Source organism: Macaca mulatta, chromosome 16, assembly GCF_049350105.2.
Source record: "Macaca mulatta isolate MMU2019108-1 chromosome 16, T2T-MMU8v2.0, whole genome shotgun sequence".
NCBI lineage: Eukaryota > Metazoa > Chordata > Mammalia > Primates > Cercopithecidae > Macaca > Macaca mulatta.
The window spans coordinates 92,234,177-92,256,507 of NC_133421.1; the positions used below are offsets into that span (position 1 = coordinate 92,234,177).

The 22,331-nt window shown below is 49.9% G+C and overlaps 1 protein-coding gene and 2 long non-coding RNA genes across 5 annotated transcripts in view; 2 read left to right on the forward strand and 1 right to left on the reverse strand.

The window, feature by feature from the left end:
- The first annotated feature begins 803 nt into the window (after nucleotides 1-803).
- The window catches only part of FOXK2 (forkhead box K2), a 78,830-nt gene continuing 57,302 nt past the window's right edge, over nucleotides 804-22,331 (forward strand). For 2 of the 3 annotated variants that reach the window (XM_028837038.2, XM_028837039.2), the window contains exon 1: nucleotides 804-1,388. In XM_028837038.2, the coding sequence (XP_028692871.2) occupies nucleotides 961-1,388 (428 nt within the window). In that variant the 5' untranslated portion in view covers nucleotides 804-960. The remainder of the gene's footprint in view (nucleotides 1,389-22,331) is intronic. The other variant, XM_077973426.1, reaches the window with a different exon arrangement.
- On the forward strand, nucleotides 5,401-16,929 carry LOC144336097 (uncharacterized). Its single transcript, XR_013407547.1, has 3 exons — nucleotides 5,401-6,795; nucleotides 14,697-15,092; nucleotides 15,699-16,929. It is a non-coding gene; the product is annotated as an uncharacterized LOC144336097 (long non-coding RNA).
- LOC144336091 (uncharacterized) lies at nucleotides 9,630-11,539 on the reverse strand. Its single transcript, XR_013407541.1, has 2 exons — nucleotides 9,867-11,539; nucleotides 9,630-9,736 (listed from the first exon to the last, which is right to left on the reverse strand). It is a non-coding gene; the product is annotated as an uncharacterized LOC144336091 (long non-coding RNA).

Consider the following 22,331-nt stretch of genomic DNA (forward strand, 5'->3'; position numbering starts at 1 on the left):
GGCTAATTTTTTTTTGTATTTTTAGTAGAGCTGGGGTTTCACAATGTTGGTCAGGCTGGTCTCGAGCTCCTGACCTCAGGTGATCCGCTCGCCTCGGCCTCCCAAAGTGCTGGGATTACAGGCGAGAGCCACCGCGCCCGGCCTCGTGTATATTTTTAAACTGCGTGCTGACGACAGTTAAGTGAATGTGATTCACAACTTCTGGGTATTTTGCAGAACACTTTTGACACAATGCCATGACCCGCTAGCCAGGAAAGACAACGACATCCAGTCCTGGAGCTGCTGGTTAAAAACGAACGTGTCACCGGGTGCCCTGGGTCTGAGGCCACGCGGCCCGCGGCCCCTCCGCGATGTTCCCGCACCTCGCGGGGAAAAGGCCGCTTGGCGGCCGGGCCTGGGCGCACTGGCCGTCGCCTATCCGCACCCCGGCGTCCACGCCGGGTTGGGGGCCGACGCGTGCCCGGCGCCCGCTGTGACCTTGGGCCCGGTCCTGCCCGCCGCGTCTAAGGCGCTGCCAGGCCGGGCTCAGACCCCCGGGCCCCCGCGCCCGCGCCGCCCCCCGCGCCAGCCCCGATCCGGTGCGGGTTCCCGGCCGTCCGCCCCGGGTTTTCCGCGGCGCCCGGAGTCGGGACTGCGTCGGGCGTCGCCGCCGGACGTGCCGGCAGCTCGGCGCGACGTGTCCTGCCATTGGTCCGCCTCGGTAGCCCCACTGCCGTGCGCCGCCGCCATTGGCCGGCGTGGCCGTCCGTCAGCGAGGGGCGGGCCCGGCACGCCGGCTCGGTGGCGCGGCCGCGCGTGCTCCCGCCCCTCGCCGCCGCTCGCTCGCTCGCCGGCCGGCGGCCTCGGCTCGGCCCCCTCCCTCAGCTCCGGTGCGCGGCGGCCGACGACCCGCGCGGCCTGGGCCTCGGCCCGCGCCACCGGCGCCCGCGCGGAGCGGCCTGGGGGCCCTCACGCAGGCCCATGGCGGCGGCCGCGGCGGCGCTCTCGGGCGCGGGCACGCCACCCGCGGGCGGCGGGGCCGGGGGCGGCGGGGCCGGGGGCGGCGGGTCCCCGCCGGGCGGCTGGGCCGTGGCGCGCCTGGAGGGCCGCGAGTTCGAGTATCTGATGAAGAAGCGCTCGGTGACCATCGGCCGCAACTCGTCGCAGGGCTCGGTGGACGTGAGCATGGGCCACTCGAGCTTCATCTCCCGGCGCCACCTCGAGATCTTCACGCCCCCGGGCGGCGGCGGCGGCGGCGGCCATGGCGGGGCCGCTCCGGAGCCGCCGCCCGCGCAGCCCAGGCCCGACGCCGGCGGCGACTTCTACCTGCGCTGCCTGGGCAAGAACGGCGTGTTCGTGGACGGCGTGTTCCAGAGGCGCGGGGCGCCGCCGCTGCAGCTGCCGCGCGTGTGAGTGGCCTCGGGCGAGGCGGGCGGAGTCTGCGGCCTGCAGCGCCTGGCGGGACGGGACGGGACGGGACCCGAGGCCAGGCCCGGGACCACCCACGGCCGGGGCCCGACTCCGTCCCACGGCCGGGACCACCAGCGGGACCCAGGCCCAGCTGGATCCCAACCCTCGACAGCCCCTGGCCCCGACCCCGTCCTCCCGGTCCCCGGCCTGGCAGGTGCAGCCCCCGGTCTTTCCCCTTCCTGGAGCTGGAGCTGCGGGCGGCTGCGCGCGCGGGTCAGGGTTTCTGGGTTCGGTGCGTTGGGGAGTTGACATGTACTGTTCCTAACCTGCAGCGAGGTCGCGCTGGACAGAAATGTTAAAACGTGCGGTGTGCGGTGGGAGGAACTGTCCCGAACTAAAACCTGTGCCTCTTAACCGATGAAGGGTTGTCTGTCGTCTTTTTGTTGTTGTTGTTCACTCGTTTTCAGTAGTGAGCTATTTCTAGAGTGCGGTGTTTTAAGCAGCAACGACTCCTTTTTCCCTGCCGTGTTTTCAGTAGCCCAAATTGGAAAGCTCTTCAAGCAGGATGGATTTTCAGTCTGTGCTCTGAACCTTGAAATTTAGGGAAAACTAGATACTTTTCACTTTTCACGTAACTTTTACAGAAAGACGGTTGATTAGGAATTAGTATAAGATCATGTAGAGTGTTAAGTGAGCCTCATGGGGTACTGTCAATCCTGCTACAAAACAATTTAGCTTGATCCTGTGGTTTTAGAAGTTATATCATTTACTCTGCTTGAAACACAAACTTGCTATCTAGGAAATGCTAATTATTCCTCAGGGGATCGCTTCTAGATCGTTGCAAGTACAGCCTTTGTCCACACACACTGGAATTTTTGTGTTTTTTGAGACGGAATCTCACTCTGTCGCCCAGGCTGGAGTGCAGTGGCGCGATCTTGGCTCACTGAAATCTCCGCCCTCGGAGTTCAAGCGGTTCTCCTGCCTCAGCCTCCCGAGTAGCTGGGATTACAGGTGCCTGCCACCGCGCCCAGCTAATTGTTTGTATTTTTAGTGGAGACGGAATTTCACCATCTTGGCCAGGCTGGTCTTGAATTCCTGACCTGGTGATCCACCCGCCTCGGCCTCCCAGAGTGCTGGGATTACAGGCGTGAGCCACAGCGCCCGGCCTACAAACTGGAATTTTTAACCGTTTTCAGTTGTTGGAGATGCTGTAGGAGCTGTTGCTTTTTTTCTTGACTTGCATGTGTGGTGTGTGTTTACATGTGCTGTTCTGTTTCTTGGGATGGAAAGGGGTACCAGCATATTCCTTAAACTTTGGTAGTAGCATTTTAAAGAATGTTGTTTTCAGACCGGGCTTGGTGGCTCATCCCTGTAATCCTAGCACTTTGGGAGGCCGAGGCTGGGGGATCACGAGGTCATGAGATCGAGACCATCCTGGCTAACACAGTGAAACCCCGTCTCTACTAAAAATACAAAAAAAAGAAAAAGCCAGGCGTGGTGGCGGGCGCCTGTAGTCCCAGCTACTCAGGAGGCTGAGCCAGGAGAATGTGAACCTGGGAAGTGGAGCTTGCTGTGAGCCCAGATCTCACCACTGCACTCCAGTCTGGGCGACAGAGAAAGACTCCGTCTCAAAAAAAAAAATTTCAAATGAAAATACTGTTTATGTACGGTCTCTCTTACCTAGCCTGGAGTGCACTGGTGTAATGACAGCTCACGGCAGCCTCAAATTCCTGGGCACAAGCGATTCTCTTGCCCCAGTGTTCAGGAGTTTGAAGTTGCTGTGAGCTGTGATCTCACCACTACGTTCCAGGCCGGGAGTACAGGTGTGAGCTGTGGTCTCACCGCTGCATTCCAGGCCGGGATTACAGGTGTGAGCTGTGATCTCACCACTGCATTTCAGGCCGGGATTACAGGTGTGAGCTGTGATCTCACCGCTGCATTCCAGGCCTGGATTACAGGTGTGAGCTGTGAATGCATCACTGCATTCAGGCCAGGATTGTAGGAGTGAGCTGTGATCTCACCGCTACATTCCAGGCCGGGAATACAGGTGAGCTAGGATCTCACCACTCCTCCCAAGGTGCTGGGATTATAGGTGTGAGCCACCACACACCTGGCTAAGATTTTAAGTTTTTTGGAATTCTTTTTTTTTTTTTTTTGAGATGGAGTCTCGCTCTGTCCTTGAGGCTGGAGTGCAGTGGCGTGATCTCGGCTCACTGCAAGCTCTGCCTCCTGGGTTCACGCCATTCTCCTGCTTTAGCCTCTCGAGTAGCTGGGACTATAGGTGCCCGTCACTATGCCCGGCTAATTTTTTTTGTATTTTTAGTAGAGATGGGGTTTCGCTGTGCTAGTGTGCTAGATGGTCTTGATCTCCTGACCTCGTGATCCGCCCACCTCAGCCTCCCAAAGTGCTGGGATTACAGGCATGAGCCATCGCACCTGGCCCGATTTTTAGTTTTTAAAGAAAATTCTCCTTACCATTCATCCAGAGCCATTTGTATTGAATTGAATTCTACCCACGCTAACGTGATAAACATCAAAATAAGTCGACTTTTCAGTGAGGGCCAGAATTCAGACCTTATTTTTTTGAGACGGCATCTCGCTCTGACGCCAGGCTGGAGTGCAATGGCGCGATCTTGACTTGCTGCAACCTCCGCCTCCCGGGTTCAAGCAGTTCTTGTGCCTCAGCCTCCTGAGTAGCTGGGATTACAGGCACGTGCCACCACACCCAACTAATTTTTGTATTTTTAGTAGAGACAGGGTTTTACCATGTTGGCCAGGATGGTCTTGATCTCCTGACCTCGTGATTCACCCGCCTTGGCCTCCCAAAGTGCTGGGATTACAGCTGTGAGCCACTGCGCCTGGCCGAATTCAGAACTTTTGAACAGTAATAATGAGCCTTGCAGTAGAGATGAGTAAGAAGGGTGGTGAGATGGAGGCTGGGCCTCCCACTTGTGCTCAGGGAAGAGTCTTGTGGCCACCGAGGCTAACATGTATCCTGGACTTCTCATGGGCCTGGGAACCTCTACTGGTACTGAGTACACAAGGGGATGAATGGCTTTTTTCACAGAAGGGAGCTTAGCATTTGTTTAGTGTGAATTACATTATTAACCTAGAGGATATTTTGGCACCTCCTTTTTTGTAGGGCATCATTTCCAAATTTTAACCTGGGTGGTAACACAGGTTAATGGAATAAATTGTAAAGAATTGGTACCAGTGAAATGCAGATAAATTGTTTAAAATCTTTTTTTTTTTTTTTTTTTTTTTTTTATAGACAGAGGTTTTCCTCTTGTTGCCCAGGCTGGAGTGTAATGGTGCGATCTCGGCTCACTGCAGCCTCTGCCTCCTGGGCTCAAGTGATTCTCCTGCTTCAGCCTCCCGAGTACTTGGGATTACAGGTGTGCACCACACCACCCCACCCAGTTAATTTTGTATTTTTAGTAGAGACAGGGTTTATCCATGTTGGTCAGGCTGGTCTCAAACTCCTGACCTCAGGTGATCCGCTCGCCTCCGCCTCCCAGAGTGCTGGGATTACAGGTGTGAGCCACAACACCTGGCCCTAAAATCTTTTTTTCTGAATTTAAGCTCAGTGTTCAGGTTGATGATACAAGTTCTTTTTAAGTTTAAAAATCAAATTAGCCGGGCGCGGTGGCTCACGCCTGTAATCCCAGCACTTTGGGAGGCCGAGGCGGGCGGATCACAAGGTCAGGAGATCGAGACCACGGTGAAACCCCGTCTCTACTAAAAATACAAAAAATTAGCCGGGCGCGGTTGTGGGCGCCTGTAGTCCCAGCTACTCAGGAGGCTGAGGCAGGAGAATGGCGTGAACCCGGGAGGCGGAGCTTGCAGTGAGCCGAGATTGCGCCACTGCACTCCAGCCTGGGCGACAGAGCGAGACTCCGTCTCAAAAAAAAAAAAAATAAATAACAATAAAAATCAAATTAAATATATAAGCTTAAAGCATACGTAACGTAGAGTAATTATGTAAAGGCCAAAGTGTTATTACGAGTCTCACTCTGTCGCCCAGGCTGGAGTGCAGTGGCGTGAATCTCAGCTCACTGCAACCTTGGCTTCTTGGATTCAAGCAATTCTCCTGCCTCAGCCTCCTGAGTAGCTGGGATTACAGGCGTGAGCCACTGCGCCCGTCCTAAGGCCGAAATAGTATTAATGCTTATTTCAGATTCGCCTACTAAATTCAGTATCACTGTAGAGTGAGAAAATAATGTAACAACCCATGGTTGGTCCCTTATTTGAACCATAATGATTTTGTTAGAATTCCAACTTTAAAGTGAATTTATGTTTTGAATTTATATTAAAAATTATCAGAAATTTTAGAAGAGTACATAAGTAGTTTAGGTTTAAAATTTGGCTCATTTCATTGAAATACTAAATAATGTATTAATGTGGGGGAAGAGAGTAAGATGAGGACTGTGATCCTGTCCTTGGCTGCTGTATTTTAGTAATTTGACTAAGATGTGGATCCAAGTACCGTTTCCACAGTGGCTGGGGAGCCTCGAGCCCAGTGTGGATGGGTGGGGGCGCAGCGTGTACAAGATTGTCAGAGTGCATGGTTTTCCGGAAAACAAATGGCTTCTTCAAGTCCTTGATTTTTGGATACACAGGCTGCCGGGCTGTGTGTAAAGGAAGGCAGCGTTTTCCTCTCTCAGAGCCTCACACTGGCTGGAGGCACAGGTGTTCCTGGGAGACTGGAGGGTGGGCTCCAGGGGGGTGTTCTGGGCCACCTGGGCAGGGCTCTTGGAGGTGAGCCAGTGGAGGTTGCCTCCCACATGTGACTGGCCCTGTAGCCTGGCTCTGGGGAACCTGGAATTCAGGCTGGAAGAGACTTTGGGGCAGATTTTAGAGCAGCTGGAGCGTGAGGTCTGCCTGTCTGGTGGGGAGTATTTTTACTTTGTCAGTGATAGACTGAAATGCCCTCTTTGAGGACAGGGTGTTTGTTTGTTTGTTTGTTTGTTTTTAAAGACGGTCTCGCTCTGTTGCCCAGGCTGGGGTGCAGTGACACAATCTCTGCTCACTGCAACCTCCACCTCCCGCATGCAAGTGATTCTCCTGGCTCAGCCTCCTGAGTAGGTGGGTTTACAGATGCCTGCCACCACACCTGGCTCACTTTTATATTTGTATTTTATTTATTCATCTATTTTTTGAGACGGAGTCTCCTCTGTTGCCCAGGCTGGAGTGCAGTGGAGCGATCTCGGCTCACTGCAACCTCTGCCTCCTGGGTTCAAGCAATTCTTCTGTCTCAGCCCCCCCAGTAGCTGGGACTACAGGTGTGCGCCACCATGCCCGGCTAATTTTTTTGTATTTTTAGCAGAGACAGGGTTTCACCATGTTGGCCAGGCTGGTCTCTATCTCCTGACCTCGGGTCATCTGCCAAAAGTGCTGGGATGACAGGTGTGAGCCACTGCACCTGGCTAAGGACAAGGCACATATTTGTCCAAGGGCCTGGTTTGGAGCCTGTGACTGGTAAAGTGTTTTTAGGAAGATCAATTGGACAGGACAGTTTGGGTTTGTTGTTGCTATTTTTGTTGCCATGGTAACAAACTATATGTACTTTATGAATAAAAATAGGCAACTGTTTAACAGTTGTTTATACTTTGAAAATGTCAAATGAATTTGACACATTTTGATCAGTAAGATCCCAGAATATCTAATAGTCAAATATAAAAAGAACAAGTTGAATTTACTATTGCCTACGACAATTTAACGTGCTAAACTAAAACTGTGTTTATTTAGAAAAGTGACCCCTGTCCTATGCCAAAAGAACTATGGGTTCTGCCTAGTGGTAATTCAACACTTTCTTTCTTATGTGGCAGATTGTGTTTGGTAATGTCACATTTGAAGACTTGCTCATTAAATCAGAGATAGTATCTTCCAAGGTGAAGACTGGAGAGGGGTGAGCCGACAGTCAGTGGCTTCTGGAGCTTTCCAGGTGGAGACTCCAATAAATGAATTGAGGGAACTCATAGTGATTCTGTCCTACTCAGAATACGGATAGGCAGAACTGAGCTTCCTGGAGAATACCAGTACCAGAAAGAAGAAGTAAGAAGGAGGGGGTCCTGGGAAGGAGATGGCCAAGGGACATGGCTTGGCAATCAGGACAGTAGCCTTTGAGAGGGCTGTTGTCTCCAGGATAAGGAAGGAGGCTGGACATAGGGCTGGGGAGGAAGAAGGGAGTGGAGGTAGAAGGAGTGCATGTAAAGTGGGGGCCTTGTAAGGAGAGCAGAGTTGAGATTAGGGTTAGGAAGAGTGGAAACCTCATCACTAAACCAAGGTGAAGTGGCTGAAGGAACCACCAAGAAATGGGAGCCGAGGCCGGGCACGATGGCTCACGCCTGTGATCCCAGCACTTTGGGAGGCCGAGGCAGGTGGATCACAAGGTCAGGAGATCGAGACCATCCTGGCTCACACGGTGAAACCCCGTCTGTACTAAAAATACAAAAAATTAGCCGGGCGTGGTGGCGGGCGCCTGTAGTCCCAGCTACTCAGGAGGCTGAGGCAGGAGTAGTCCCAGCTCCTCAGGAGGCTGAGGCAGGAGAATGACGTGAACCTGGGAGGCGGTGCTTGTAGTGAGCCAAGATCGTGCCACTGCACTCCAGCCTGGGGGACGGAGCGAGACTCCGTCTCAGGAAAAAAAAAAAAAAAAAAAAAAGATGGAGTTGAGACCTGGTCAGCTCTTTGGCCGAGTAGGCAGCAGATGACGTGTGAAGGAGGACAGCTCCCAGTGGAAAAGAAAACGAGATTGTCTTGTTTGAAGAGCTGAGCAGAGCGGGTCAGAACGGAGCTACTTGGAAAGTCTGATGTGTTTCCATATTGAAGGGCTGCAGGGGTGGCTGAAATGCCTTCGTTTTGCGACCTGAAACTCCTGACAAGCTTGTAAGTGGAGCTGAGCCTGGGACACAGGAGTTGGCCTGTGTTGGCATAAATGGAAGTTCACAGCAGAGGGCAAATGCCGCTTTGCACTTTGAAAAGTGCTCAGTGTACAAGTCAATTGCCTTTAATAACTACTGTGTATTTAAGCTCCAGCTCCCGGGTTCAAGTGATTCTCCTGCCTCAGCCTCCTGAGGAGCTGGGATTACAGGCATGCACCACCATGCCGGCTAATTTTTGTATTTTTAGTAGAGATAGCTTTTTTTTTTTTTTTTTTTTTTGAGATGGAGTCTTGCTCTGTTGCCCAGGCTGGACTGCAGTGGCCGGATCTCAGCTCACTGCAAGCTCCGCCTCCCGGGTTTATGCCATTCTCCTGCCTCAGCCTCCCGAACAACTGGGACTACAGGCGCCCGCCACCTCGCCCGGCTAGATTTTTGTATTTTTTAGTAGAGACGGGGTTTCACCGTGTTAGCCAGGATGGTCTCGATCTCCTGACCTCGTGATCCGCCCGTCTCGGCCTCCCAAAGTGCTGGGATTTCAGGCTTGAGCCACCGCGCCCGGCCCAAAATTTCTTTAAAAGCTATCTCGGCCGGGCGCGGTGGCTCAAGCCTGTAATCCCAGCACTTTGGGAGGCCGAGACGGGCGGATCACGAGGTCAGGAGATCGAGACCATCCTGGCTAACACGGTGAAACCCCGTCTCTACTAAAAAATACAAAAAAAACTAGCCGGGCGAGGTGGCGGGCGCCTGTAGTCCCAGCTACTCGGGAGGCTGAGGCAGGAGAATGGCGTAAACCCGGGAGGCAGAGCTTGCAGTGAGCTGAGATCCGGCCACTGCACTCCAGCCTGGGAGACAGAGCGAAACTCCGCCTCAAAAAAAAAAAAAAAAAAAAAAAAAAAAAAAGAAATTTTGGCTGGGCCCGGTGGCTTTTGTGTGTAATCCCAGCACATTGGGAAGCTGAGGCAGGCAGATCACCTGAGGTCAGAAGTTTGAGATCAGTCTGGCCAATATGGCTAAACTCCGTCTCTACTAAAAATACAAAAATTAGCTGGACGTGGTGGTGGGTACCTGTAATCCCAGCGACTCAAGAGGCTGAAGCAGGAGAATCGCTTGAACCCACGGGGTAAAGGTTGCGGTCAGCCAAGATGGCACCCCTGTACTCCAGCCTGGGTGACATAGCAAGACTCCGTCTCAAAACCCAAAAGACTCATTTAGCAAATTGAGATACATTGTTATCACTGATTTGTAGACATGGAGCACAGTGCATAATTGTTACTTTAAGTTAAAAACCCAGTAACCAACTTACTTCTTTCTCACCTAGTGTTCAGTACTTCATCCAGTGGTAAAACTCTGTGTTCCTTTTATTTTATTATTTAGAGTCTTACTCTGTCACCCAGGCTGGAGTACAGTGGTGCCATCATAGCTCACTGCAGCCTTGAACTCCTGGACTCAAGCGATCCTCCCACCTCAGTCTCCCGTGTATCTGAGAGTACAGGCCTGCATGGCCATTCAGGGCTAATTTTTCTTTTTGGACCTGGGGTCTTGCTATGTTGCCCAGGCTGGTCGCAAATTCCTGTCCTCAAGCGGTCCCCCCACCTCGGTCTCCCAAAGTGCTGGGATTACAGGCGTGAGCCATCCCACCTGATCTATACGTGTTTTCAAGTGCTGATCATTTACTAATAGGGAAGGGACTGTAGTCAGGCATGGCTCCCCCACTTACTGGCAGGTCCCATTAAGACCTGCGGTTGCAGAAGTACAGCACAGCCCCATGCGTTTTTGGTGGAAATATTCCAGGAGATGAGGCTGTTATAGTAACAGCAGATTTTTCCATTGTGAAAATGTAACTATTCTTGCTTTGTTGAGGAGAAAGGTTTTTTTTGGAAAATGAAGAAAAGAGGGTTTCTAAGTTAAGGAAGCTTTTCATGAAGGCAGTTGGCATTTGGGTAGTGTTCTTATCTGTTTAACATTTTTGTGGGGCTCTTATTTTCTTTTATGTTTGGTTTTTGGAGCAATTTATAATATCTTAAATAATGACAGTCATAGCAAATCAACCTCCACACTTTTTCATGAGGAATTTTTGAATTTGCTGCTAAAATGCAGTCCATGAGGGCACGTTTGAGGCACACATTACCATCTCTACGATGTGAAGCGGGCTTTGAGCATGGAACAAGGTGTTACAGCTACACCCTAGGAAGTGGTGGCAGGGAGACCAGGAAGTACCTCACGCGAGAGCCACGGCCCCAGCGGCCCTGCTTTCCTCGTGCACGTCAGCTTAGAGTGCGTGTTGGGCTTCAAACGTCTCCGCTGATTTGTTAGGAACAGAGAAGGTGCTCTGCTGAGAATTCCATAGATTTTTAGACAGTATTTGGTTTTTGCTGCAGTTTGTCATTTGAGATGGAATACTTACGTTCTTTGTCCTGTGAAAGGCATTGGAGTCTGACACCAGGATGAGTCTGCCTCCGTCCCCTCCCTGGGATGTTTGACAGTGTCTGGAGACACATTTGGTTAGCATAGACTGGGAGGACTGATGCTACTGGCATCTAGTGGACAGAGGCCAGGGATGCTGCTAAAAAACCTTACAGTGCACAGGATGCAGGAGGGGAGAGCCGCCTGTTGCATAGCAGCCTAGCAGTTGATAATATAACAAGAATTGAGTATGACTCTTGGTCCTATTGGTGGTAAGTTTTGATAGTTTTTTTTACAGATGATTCCTGCTTAAAACTTTTATGCTACCAAAGCATCTGTTCAAAGTAAACCTGAAAGCGCCTTTTTTTTTTTTTTTTTGAGACAGGATCTGCTCTGTTGTCCAGGCTGAAGTGCAGTGGTGTGATCTTGGCTCACTGCAGTGTCCACCTCCCGGTTTCAAGTGATTCTCCTGCCTCAGTCTCCTGAGTAGCTGGAATTACAGGCATGTGCCACCACGCCCGGCTAATTTTTCTTTTTTTTTCAAGGTGGAGTCCTGCTCTGTCTTCCAGGCTGGAGTGCAGTGGCAAAATCTCGGCTCACTGCAACCTCTGCCTCGCGGGTTCAAGTGATTCTCCTGCCTTAGCCTCCTGAGCACCTGGGATTACAGGTGCCTGCTACCACGCGTGGCTAATTTTTTTGTTTTAGTAGAGATAAGGTTTCACCATGTTGGCCAGGCTGGTCTGGAACTCCTGACCTAAGGTGATCTGCTCACCTCAGCCTCCCAAAGTGCTGGGATTACAGGCGTGAGCTATGGTGCCTCACCTGAAAGTGGCTTTTCTTTTTTTTTTTTTTTTGAGTCGGAGTCTCGCTCTGTCGCCCAGGCTGGAGTGCAGTGGTGCAATCTGGGCTCACTACAAGCTCTGCCTCCTGGGTTCACGCCATTCTCCTGCCTCAGCCTCCCGAGTAGCTGGGACTACAGGCGCCTGCCACCACGCCCGCCTAATTTTTTGTATTTTTAGTAGAGACGGAGTTTCACTGTGTTAGCCAGTATGGTCTCGATCTCCTGACCTCGTGATCCACCCACCTTGGCCTCCCAAAGTGCTGGGATTATAGGCGTGAGCCACCGCGCCCAGCCGAAAGTGCGTTTTCTAAAACAGAGCCTGGGGGTTGAGACTCATTGCAGTCATAGGTAACTCCTCCTCCTTTGCAGCTTTGAAAGGACGCTCCTGGAATGCAGTTCTGTCTTGCTATCCCTGGTTGTGAGAAGGTTCAGCTAGGTCCCTTAAGGCAGTAGTAGCCTAGCACTGTTATACTTGTGTACTCTTAGTCATATTTATTGACTTAATTAGGCTGATACATATAGTCTGAGAACTAGGAATACCTTAGTTACATTGATACAGACATTCTGAGAACGTTTAGTGGGATAAAAGACACTGAGCTGTAGCTGAATTGTTCCAGTTTTTTGTGTTCCTGGTTCCACTGGAGAATGAACTGATGATGTGACGTCAGTGTTAGCACAGCCATGCTGGGAAAGACGGCTCTCAAGGTGCTGTTTTTAATGGTGTTTAGTCATTAATAATCGGCAGTAAGAAAACTCATCTTTTGACTTTTATTTGAACAGATGGAATATAGAAAACTTAAAATAGGCCGGGCACGTTGGCTCACGCCTGTCATCCCAGCACTTTGTGTGGTCGAGGCGGGCAGATCTCCTGAGGTCGGGAGTTCGAGACCAGCCTGACCAACATGGAGAAACCCCGTCTCTACTAACAATACAAAATTAGCCTAGTGTGGTGGCGCACGCCTGTAATCCCAGCTACTCGGGTGGCTAAGGCAGGAGAATCACTTGAACCCGGGAGGTGGAGGTTGCGGTGAGCTGAGATGGCGCCATTGCACTCCAGCCTGGGCAACAAGAGCGAAACTCCATCTCCAAAAAAAAAAAAGAAAGAAAGAAAGAGAAAGAAAACCGGAAATAAGTAAATTTAAAACTACTGTTGTGTTTTTTTTGTTTTGTTTTGTTTTTTTGAGACGGAGTCTTGCTCTGTCACCCAGGCTGGAGTGCAGTGGCGCCATCTCGGCTCACCGCAACTTCCTCCTGCCGGGTTCAAGTGATTCTCCTGCCTCAGTCTCCCAAGTAGCTGGGATTACAGGTGCCCACCACCATGCCTGGCTAATTTTTTTATTTTTAGTAGGGATGGGGTTTCACCATGTGGGCCAGGCTGGTCTCGAACTCCTGACCACAAGTGATTCTCCTGCCTTGGCCTCCCAAAGTGCTGGGATTACAGGTGTGAGCCACTGCGCCTGGTCTACTGTTGTGTTTTCAAAGTGGCTTTTTTGGTCTTGTATTTTTCAGAATACAATAGCATTTTGAGTGTATAGAGAATGTTTTAAAAATTCTGTGTTTTTGCCATTTCTGAACTGTTGGAGGATGTCAGGGTAATGAACATCATTTTTATAGTCGTTTGAGCTGGGTAGAAGAAGATGTGGTTTAAATATAAACTGTTCTGGGTCCTCCGTGAGGACCTGTTCCCACCGCGCCCAGCTTCCCCTGGACTTGCCTACACGTAGTTAAACAACTCAAATCCTGTACACTGGAGTGAACTGCATGTAAGTGTTCTGTGGGCTGGCTGGGCTGATTCATCTTTACGTTGTACACTTCCTGGGGTTGTGGCCTTTGACCCCTGGGTGACCTCCAGGAATTCTGGGTACTCGATAGGACTCAAATGTTTATTGCTGAATTGGTTGGATGTAGGCTTCTGAGTTGGATTGGGTGAATACTGTACTGTAGAAAACCATGTAAAACAGTTATAAATGTAAGTCAGGTTAAATTCACTTCTGATTCTGCAGTTGCTCCCACTTTTTTTTTGTTTTCATTGATGGTAGACTCCCCAGAGTGGCCTTTTTGGCCTTGTACAGTCATGCATCACTTAACGGTGGGAATCATTCTGAGAAATGCATCGTTAGGTGATTTCATTGTTGTGCCAACATCATAGAGCATACTTGTGCAAACCTAGGTGACATAGCCTGCTACACACCCAGGCTGTGTGTACATCCTTTTGCTCTACAGCCACAGGCTGCACAAACTTAAGCAACATGTGACTGTACTGAACGCTATAATGTGGTAGGTGTTTGTGTGCCTAAACATACTAAAACAGAAAAGACAGTAAAAATAAGGTACAAAAGACAAAAGATGGTGCAGTTCTCTAGGGCACTGAGTGTCAGCAGAGCTTGCAGAACTGGGTGAGTCAGTGAGTGAATGTGAAGGCCTAGGACATGGCCATACACCACTGTCAACTTTATAAACACTGGACATTTAGGCTACACTTTATTTATTTATTTGAGAAGGAGTTTCGTTCTTGTCGCCCAGGCTGCAGTGCAATGGCATGATCTTGGCTCACTGCAACTTCCGCCTCCTGGGTTCAAGCGATTCTTCTGCCTCAGCTTCCCGAGTAGCTGGGATTACCAGCGCTTGAAACCATGCCCAACTAATTTTTTCATTTTTAGCAGAGACGGGGTTTCACCATGTTGGCCAGGTTGGTCTTGAACTCCTGACCTCAGGTGATTCGTCCGCCTTGGCCTCCCAAAGTGCTTGTATTACAGGTGTGAGCCACTGTGCCTGGCCTAAATTTATTTAAAAAGAGTTTTCTTGTCAGGTAGAAGAAAAAAATTTTCAATAATAAATTAGCCTTAACATACTATAACTTTTTTTACTTTATAAACTAATACTTAGTTTAAAACACACATTATACAGACATAAAAAATATTTTTTGTTGTTTTTTTCTGAGACCGCGTCTCACTGTGTGGCCCAGGCTGGAGTGCAATGGTGTGGTCTCGGCTCACCGCAACCTCCACCACCTGGGTTCAAGCAATTCTCCTGCCTCAGCCTCCCAAGTAGCCACCTTGCCTGGCTCATTTTTGTGTTTTTAGTAGAGATGGAGTTTTGCCATGTTGGCCAGGCTGGTCTCGAACTCCTGACCTCAGATGATCTGCCTGCTTTGGCCTCCCAAAGCGCTGGGATTACAGGTGTGAGCCACGCGCCTGACCACAGAAATATTTTTGTATTCTTATTTGATAAGCTTTTTTCTGTTTGTAAAATTATTATTTTTTTTCTTTTTAAACTTTTTTTGTTTAAAAACTAAGACTGAAACACACACTAGCCTAGCCCTATACAGGGTCAGTACCAGCAGTATCACTGTCTTCCACCTCCACATCTTGTCCCACTCCAAAGTTCTCAGGGGCAGTGAACGTGCACGGAGCTGTCACCTCTGCTGATAATCACGCCTTCTGGATACTGCCTGAAGGACCTGCCTGGGGCTATTGTATAGTTAACTGTTTAAAAATAAGTAGAAGCAGTATACTCTAAATTAACAATAAAAAGTATAGTGCTGCCGGGCACAGTGACTCATGCCTGTAATCCCAGCACTTTGGGAGGCTGACGCGGGTGGATCACCTGAGGTCATCAGTTCGAGACCAGCCCGGCCAACATGGTGAAAGCCCGTCTCTACTAAAAAAATGTTAGCCGGGCTTGGTGACACACGCCTGTAGTCCCAGCTACTCGGGAGGCCGAGGCAGGAGAATTGCTTGAACCCGGGAGGCGGAGGTTGCAGTGAGCCGAGACCAAGCCACTGCACTCCAGCCTAGGCAACGGAGTGAGACTCTGTCTCAAAAAAAAGAAAAGTATAGTGCAGTAAATACATACCAGTAACAGTCATTTATTATTGTCAAGTATTACATATTGTACGTGATCATATGTGCTGTACTTTCTTTTTTTTTTTTGAGACGGAGTCTCGCTCTGTTGCCCAAGATGGAGTGCAGGGGCGTGATCTGGGCTCACTGCAAGCTCCGCCTCCCGGGTTCACGCCATTCTCCTGCCTCAGCCTCCTGAGTAGCTGGGACTACAGGCGCCCACCAACACGCCTGGGCTGATTTTTTTTTGTATTTTTAGTAGAGACGGGGTTTCGCCGTGCTAGCCAGGATGGTCTCGATCTCCTGACCTCGTGATCCGCCCGTCTCGGCCTCCCAAAGTGCTGAGATTACAGCTGTGAGCCACTGTGCCGGGCCATGTGCTGTACTTTCACACGGCTGTTCGCGTAGTGGGTTCCTTGACACCACCATCCCCCTAGACTCGTGAGTAATTCATTGCACTATGACATCACAATAGCTAGGAATAGGAATTTTTCAGCTCCATCATAATAACGGGACCCTCGTATATGCGGCCCATCATTGACTTGAAACGACATGAATTGTGTTAGTCGGGCCTGGTGGCGCGCAGTTGTAGGTTAGCCGGGCCTGGTGGCGCGCCGTGGAAGGTTAGCCAGGCCTGGTGGTGCGCAGTGGGACGTTAGCCGGGCCTGGTGGCGCGCAGCTGTAGTCCCAGCTACTCGGGAGACTGAGGTTGGAGGATCACTTGCACCCAAGAGGTGGAGGCTACAGGGAGCTGAGATCACACCAGTGCGCTCCAGCCCAGGCAACAGAAGGGGAGACCCTGTCTCAGGTGGATAGGTAGATAAGATTGGGAGACCCTGTCTCAGGTAGATAGGTAGATAAGATTGCCGTGCATGGCGGCGCACACTTGTAGTCCCAACTGAGTAAGACCCTGTCTCAAAAAAAAGTAGCCAGATGTTGTAGTGAGGGCCTCTAGTCCTAGCTACTTGGGAGGCCGAGGTGGGAGGATCACTTGACCCTAGGAGGTTGAGGCTGCTGTGAACTGATTGCACTATTGCACTCGAGTCTGGGCAACAGAGCAAAACCTTGTCTCGAAAAAAAAACCAAAAGATGGCTGATATGTGGAGGGGTAACCTGTGGAAGCCTGGCTGCACATGGACAGAATTTCTTGTGATTGAATAAAAATGTTCTAATAATGTGTGACAGGAACGTGACTTGTGGTACTGCTTGATCGTTGTTAGGGCTCTGGTATCAGAACAAGTCAGACGGACCATGAAGTGGGTGGCTCGTTGTGCCTGAGCCTTTGCACCGACCCGGTGCTGCTGCTCTGCTTCTGCAGAGCCTGTGCACAGACCTGGCTCTTGGGTCTTCGTGCCTTGGGCTAGAGGAGGGGCCAGGCTCCTTCTTGCTGAGAACTTTTGCAGAGCTCTGGAGGCGACCCTCCTGGGATTGTGCTACTGGTGCACATCCTTGTCCCAGATGAGATGGTCTGTAGCTCTGATCCTTCCCACCACACGCCTCAGCCCCTCCAGATTTGACTTTAGTGACTAGGTGGCTCAGCATTCACTCTTGTTCCTGTCTCCTCTTACAGATGGTAACGAACTTGTTGAAACCTGTCCCCAAAAGTAGTAGTTTATTTTCCATGGATCTTTTATTTTGTTCTCTCTTAAAAGTTGTTTTTCAGGCTATGCATTTTCTTGTTGACACAAATCTACCTGTTAATTATTGAGTGCTGAAAAACACACATTTTTTTGAGGCAGGTTCTTGCTCTGTTGCCCAGGCTGGAGTGCAGTGGCACCGTCTTGGCTCACTGCAACTTCCGCCTCCAGGTTCAAGCGATTCTCCTGCCTCAGCCCTCGGAGTAGCTGGTATTACAGGCGTCTGCCACCATGCCTGGCTAATTTTTGTATTTTTTTTGTACAGATGGGGTTTCCACATGTTGGTTAGGCTAGTCTTGAACTCCTGACCTCAGTTTATCCACCCGCCTCAACCTCCCAAAGTGCTGGGATTACAGGTGTGAGCCACCATGCCCCGCCTTGGCCTTCATGATTTCTGATGAGAAGTCAGCTGTTGACAGTTATCCAGGCGCTTTTCTCTTGCTGCTGTCAAGATTCTCTCTTCTTTGTCTTTTGGCTTTCAACACTTTTATTAAAATGTGTTTCGGCCGGGTGCGGTGGTTCACACCTGTAATCCCAGCACTTTGGGAGGCCGAGACGGGCGGATCACGAGGTCAGGAGATCGAGACCATCCTGGCTAACACGGTGAAACCCCGTCTCTACTAAAAGGTACAAAAAACTAGCCGGGCGAGGTGGTGAGCGCCTGTAGTCCCAGCTACTTGGGAGGCTGAGGCGGGAGAATGGCGTAAACTCGGGAGGCGGAGCTTGCAGTGAGCTGAGATCCGGCCACTGCACTCCAGCCTGGGTGACAGAGCGAGACTCCGTCTCAAAAAAAAAAAAAAAAAAAAAATGTTTCATTTTGGGTCCTGTGAGTTTATCCTACTTGGAGTTTGTTGAGCTTCTTGGATTTGTAAAATTCTTGTCTTTCATTAAACTCGAAAAGGCTTTTTTCCATTATTTTTTCGAACATTCTTTCTGCACATTTCAGACTCCCATACTGTGTGTGTTGGTTGGTAAGCTGACATCTCAGGTCCCTTAGGCTCTGCCTGTTTTGTTCCTTTTTATATTTTCTCTCTCTATCGATAGTCCTGTTTGGTTCACATACGCGTTGTTTTCCTTTTTTCTTTTAGTTGTGTGTGGGGTTTTTTGTTTGTTTTTTTTTTTGAGACGGAGTTTCATTCTTGTTGCCCAGGCTGGAGTGCAGTGGCGTGATCTCGGCTCACTGAAACCTCTGCGGGTTCAAGCGATTCTCCTGCCTCAGCCTCCCAAGTAGCTGGGATTACAGGCATGTGCCACCACGCCCGGGTAATTTTGTATTTTTAGTGGAGACGGGGTTTCTCCATGTTGGTCAGGCCGGTCTTGAACTCCCGACCTCAGGTGATCTGCCTGTCTCAGTCTCCCAAAGTGCTGGGATTATAGGCGTGAACCACTGCGCCTGGCATTTTTTTGTATTTTTAGTAGAGATTGGGGTTTCACTGTGTTGGCCAGGCTGGTCTCAAACTCCTGACCCCAGGTGATCTGCCCATCTCGGACTCCCCAAGTGCTGGAATTACAGGTGTGAGCCACGGTGCCTGGCCTGTGTTTTTATTTAAGTTTTTTTTTTTTTTTTTTTTTTTGAGACGGAGTCTTGCTCTGTCGCCCAGGCTGGAGTGCAGTGGCCGGATCTCAGCTCACTGCAAGCTCCGCCTCCCGGGTTTACGCCATTCTCCTGCCTCAGCCTCCCGAGTAGCTGGGACTACAGGCGCCCGCCACCTCGCCCGGCTAGTTTTTTTTTTTGTATTTTTAGTAGAGACAGGGTTTCACCGTGTTAGCCAGGATGGTCTCGATCTCCTGACCTCGTGATCCGCCCGTCTCGGCCTCCCAAAGTGCTGGGATTACAGGCTTGAGCCACCACGCCCGGCCTTATTTAAGTTTTTGAGCATGTTTAAGGCAGTTGTTTCAAAGTCTTTGTCTAGTAAATCCAATGTCTGGCCTTCCCCAGAATAGTTTGTCAGTTTTTATTTCTTTGACTGAGTCATACTTTTCTGTTTCTTTGTGTGCCTTGTGATTGTTGTTGTTGTTGCAAACTGGACCTGTGATTATTACAACACAGTAGTTCTGGAAATCAGATTCTTTTCCTTTGCTTGGGTTTGGTGGGTTTTTTGTTTGCCGAAGGATATAGGGGCCCTTTTATTTAATGACTTTCCCAAGCTGTTATTATTGCAGACTATTGTCCTTCGTTATGTAGTCACTGAAGTCCTTGTTCCTTAGCTTGTGTTTAGCTGGTGTTTTGCAAAGATTTCCTTGAATGTCAGGAACTCTTCCAGTCTTTGCAGAATGACTTTGTGCCTGAGCCCTCCTTGAACTCTTGGTCAGGCTTGCGCTTGGCCTGAGGATCAGCCCAGAGTGAAAGCAAGGTGGAGGCCTGAGATCTTTGCAGAGTGCACATTTTGCCCTGGGCATGTGCGTAGCTTTCTGAATTTTCCAGCACAGGCTGAGGCCTCTGAATGTCCTGATTTCCCGGGAACACACCCAGGTTTTTGCCTTAGGCAGTCTGTTGTATGTTGGGACTGTAATCTTTTGCCCCAGGCAACTGAGAGTTGTTAAATGGGTTTGAAATGTTTTTAAGCTTTTTTGCCCTTGGATCTGACTTCGGCGAAACAGAAGAGGAGTGCCTTGTGTCAGTCAAATCTCCAGACAGGTTGGAACAGACACACACAGTAGATTTTGAATGAGGTCTCCAGCAGCTTCTGGTAGGCACCTAAGGTTAGAAAACATTGTTTCGGAAAAGAACAGAACATAAAGCTTAGCGGCTGGTTGTAGAAGATTCTTGCTGCTGGATCCACTCGGCTACTGGGCACTTGGTGGGGGCCAGCCTCCAGCTGCCCAGTGAGTGGGACGCTGGGCCGGAGCTGCTGGTATTATGTTAGGGAAGTTATTCCTGAGAAATTCAGATACTTGTTGACTGAATTGGTATGATGCTTACAGTCTTTCTTAAATGATTAAAGTTTACTTTAAAATATTATTAATTTTAAAAATATTGTGAAATAATACTTCTTGTGGAACATTTAGACCGTAAAAGTGGATGTGAAAAAGTATCCATTGCTGGCCGGGCGCGGTGAGTCACACCTGTAATCCCAGCACTTTGGGAGGCCATGGCTGGCGGATCATGAGGTTAGGAGTTCGAGACCAGCCTGGCCAGCTTGGTGAAACCCCATCTCTACTAAAAACACAAAAATTAACCAGGCTTGGTGGTGTGCACCTATAATCCCAGCTACTCGGGAGGCTAAGGCAGGAGAATTGCCTGAACCTGGGAGGTGGAAGTTTCAGTGAGCTGCGATCACGCCACTGCACTCCGGCCTGGGCAACAAGAGTGAGACTCCGTCTCAAAAAAAAAAAAAAAAAAAAAGGCCGGGTGCACGGTGGCTCATGCCTGTTTGCCAGCAGTTTGGGATGCCAAGGCAGGCAGGTCACGAGGTCAAGAGATTGAAACCATCCTGACCAACACGGTGAAACCCCATCTCTACTGAAAATACAAAAATGAGTTGGGCATGGTGGCACACGCCTGTAATCCCAGCTACTCAGGAGGCTGAGGCAGGAGAATCACTTGAGCCTGGGAGGCGGAGGTTGCCGTGAGATCGCGCCACTGCACTCCAGCCTGGTGATAGAGACTGTCTCAAAAAAAAAAAATTATCCATGGCCGGGCACAGTGGCTCACACCTGTAATCCCAGCACTTCTGGAGGCTGAGGCAGGCAGATTGCTTGAGGTCAGGAGTTTGAGACCAGGCTGGCCAACATGGTGAAACCCTGTCTCAGTTAAAAATACAAAAAATTAGCTGGACTTGGTGGCAGGCACCTGTAATCCCAGCTACTGGGGAGCCTGAGATGGGAGAATCGCTTGAACCCAGGAGGCAGAGGTTGCAGTGAGCCGAGATCATGCCACTGTACTCCAGCCTGGGTGACTGAGCAAGACTCCGTCTGAAAAAAAAAAAAGACATAGGCCCGGTGGGAGGTGGGAGGGTTGCTGGAGGCCAGGAGTTCGAGACCAGCCTGGCCAACATGGTGATGCCACTGTCTCTACAAAAAATTTAAAAATTAGGTGTGGTGGTGCATTCCTCCAGTCCTAGACACTCGGGAGGCTAATTTGGGAGGTTCGCTTGAGCCCAGGACGTTGAGGCTGTAGTGAACCATGATCGTGCTGCTGCACTCCAACCTGGATGACAGACCGAGATCCTGTCTCCAATTAAAAGAACATTCAGTTCATTTGTCAAAGGAAAAATTACCACGCTCGCAGTTGCCTTTGTTGTTGCGGACAGAAGAGTGCCCTTGTCCTCTGCTGGTGGACACAGTCCCCACAGGAGCCGCATGGGGCTTTTCTGTGTATCAAGTACGGTATAAAAGTGAAAGAGCAAAATGCTCTGTGCCATGTTTTATAGGGAGTGAAAAACAACCCCACCAAACTTAGGATACATCTTTCCAGCCAGGCCCTTCCTGAAGCCCCTCACTGTCACCTCTGACCCCACTGAGGCCCAGCCCAGGGAAGGGACTTGTACGCCACACCATTCCCACAGTTCACAGCCACTCAGCCCAGTGTGGGTTGCCCTTGCCAGATCTTCCAAAGCAGTTAGAAGAGTAGTGATGAAGAGTGCTTCAGAATTTTCATTCTTCCTCTCCCGGTTTATCTTCTGGTGGGAAGAGGAAACACTTTTGGAATGTTTAAGACTGAGAGGTGATGGGATTTCTTTTTGAGGTAGAAAATGTGGTATGAGAGTGGGAGGGAGAAGTAGGAAAGTATTGAAGCTTTTAAAACTGTGAGGTGCTGGGCATCGTGGCTCAGGCCTGTAATCTCAGCACTTGGGGAGGCTGATACGGGAGGATCAGTTGAGGACAGGAGTTCAACACCAGCCTGAACAACATAGTTGGACCCTGTCTCTACAGAAACAATGAAACAATTGGCTCTGTATGGTGGCACACGCCTGTGATTCCAGCTACTTTGTAGGCTGAGGTGGGGGGATTGCTTGAACCCAGGAGGTCAAGGCTGTAGTGAGCCATGATCATACCACTGCACTCCAGTCTGGGCAACAGAGTGAGACCATGTTTCTAAAAATAAAAAAGTATATATATATATGTATGTATGTATATACATATGTATGTATATATGTATATATGTATGTATATATATGTGTATACATTTGTGTATATATGTATATACATGTATGTGTATGTATATGTGTATATATATATGTGAATGGGCCGGGCATGTTGGCTCACGCCTGTAGTCTCAACACTTTGGAAGGCTGAGGTGAGTAAACCACCTGAGGTCAGGAGTTCGAGACCAGGCTGGCCAACATGGTGAAACCCTGTCTCCATTAAAAATACAAAAAATTAGCTGGACATG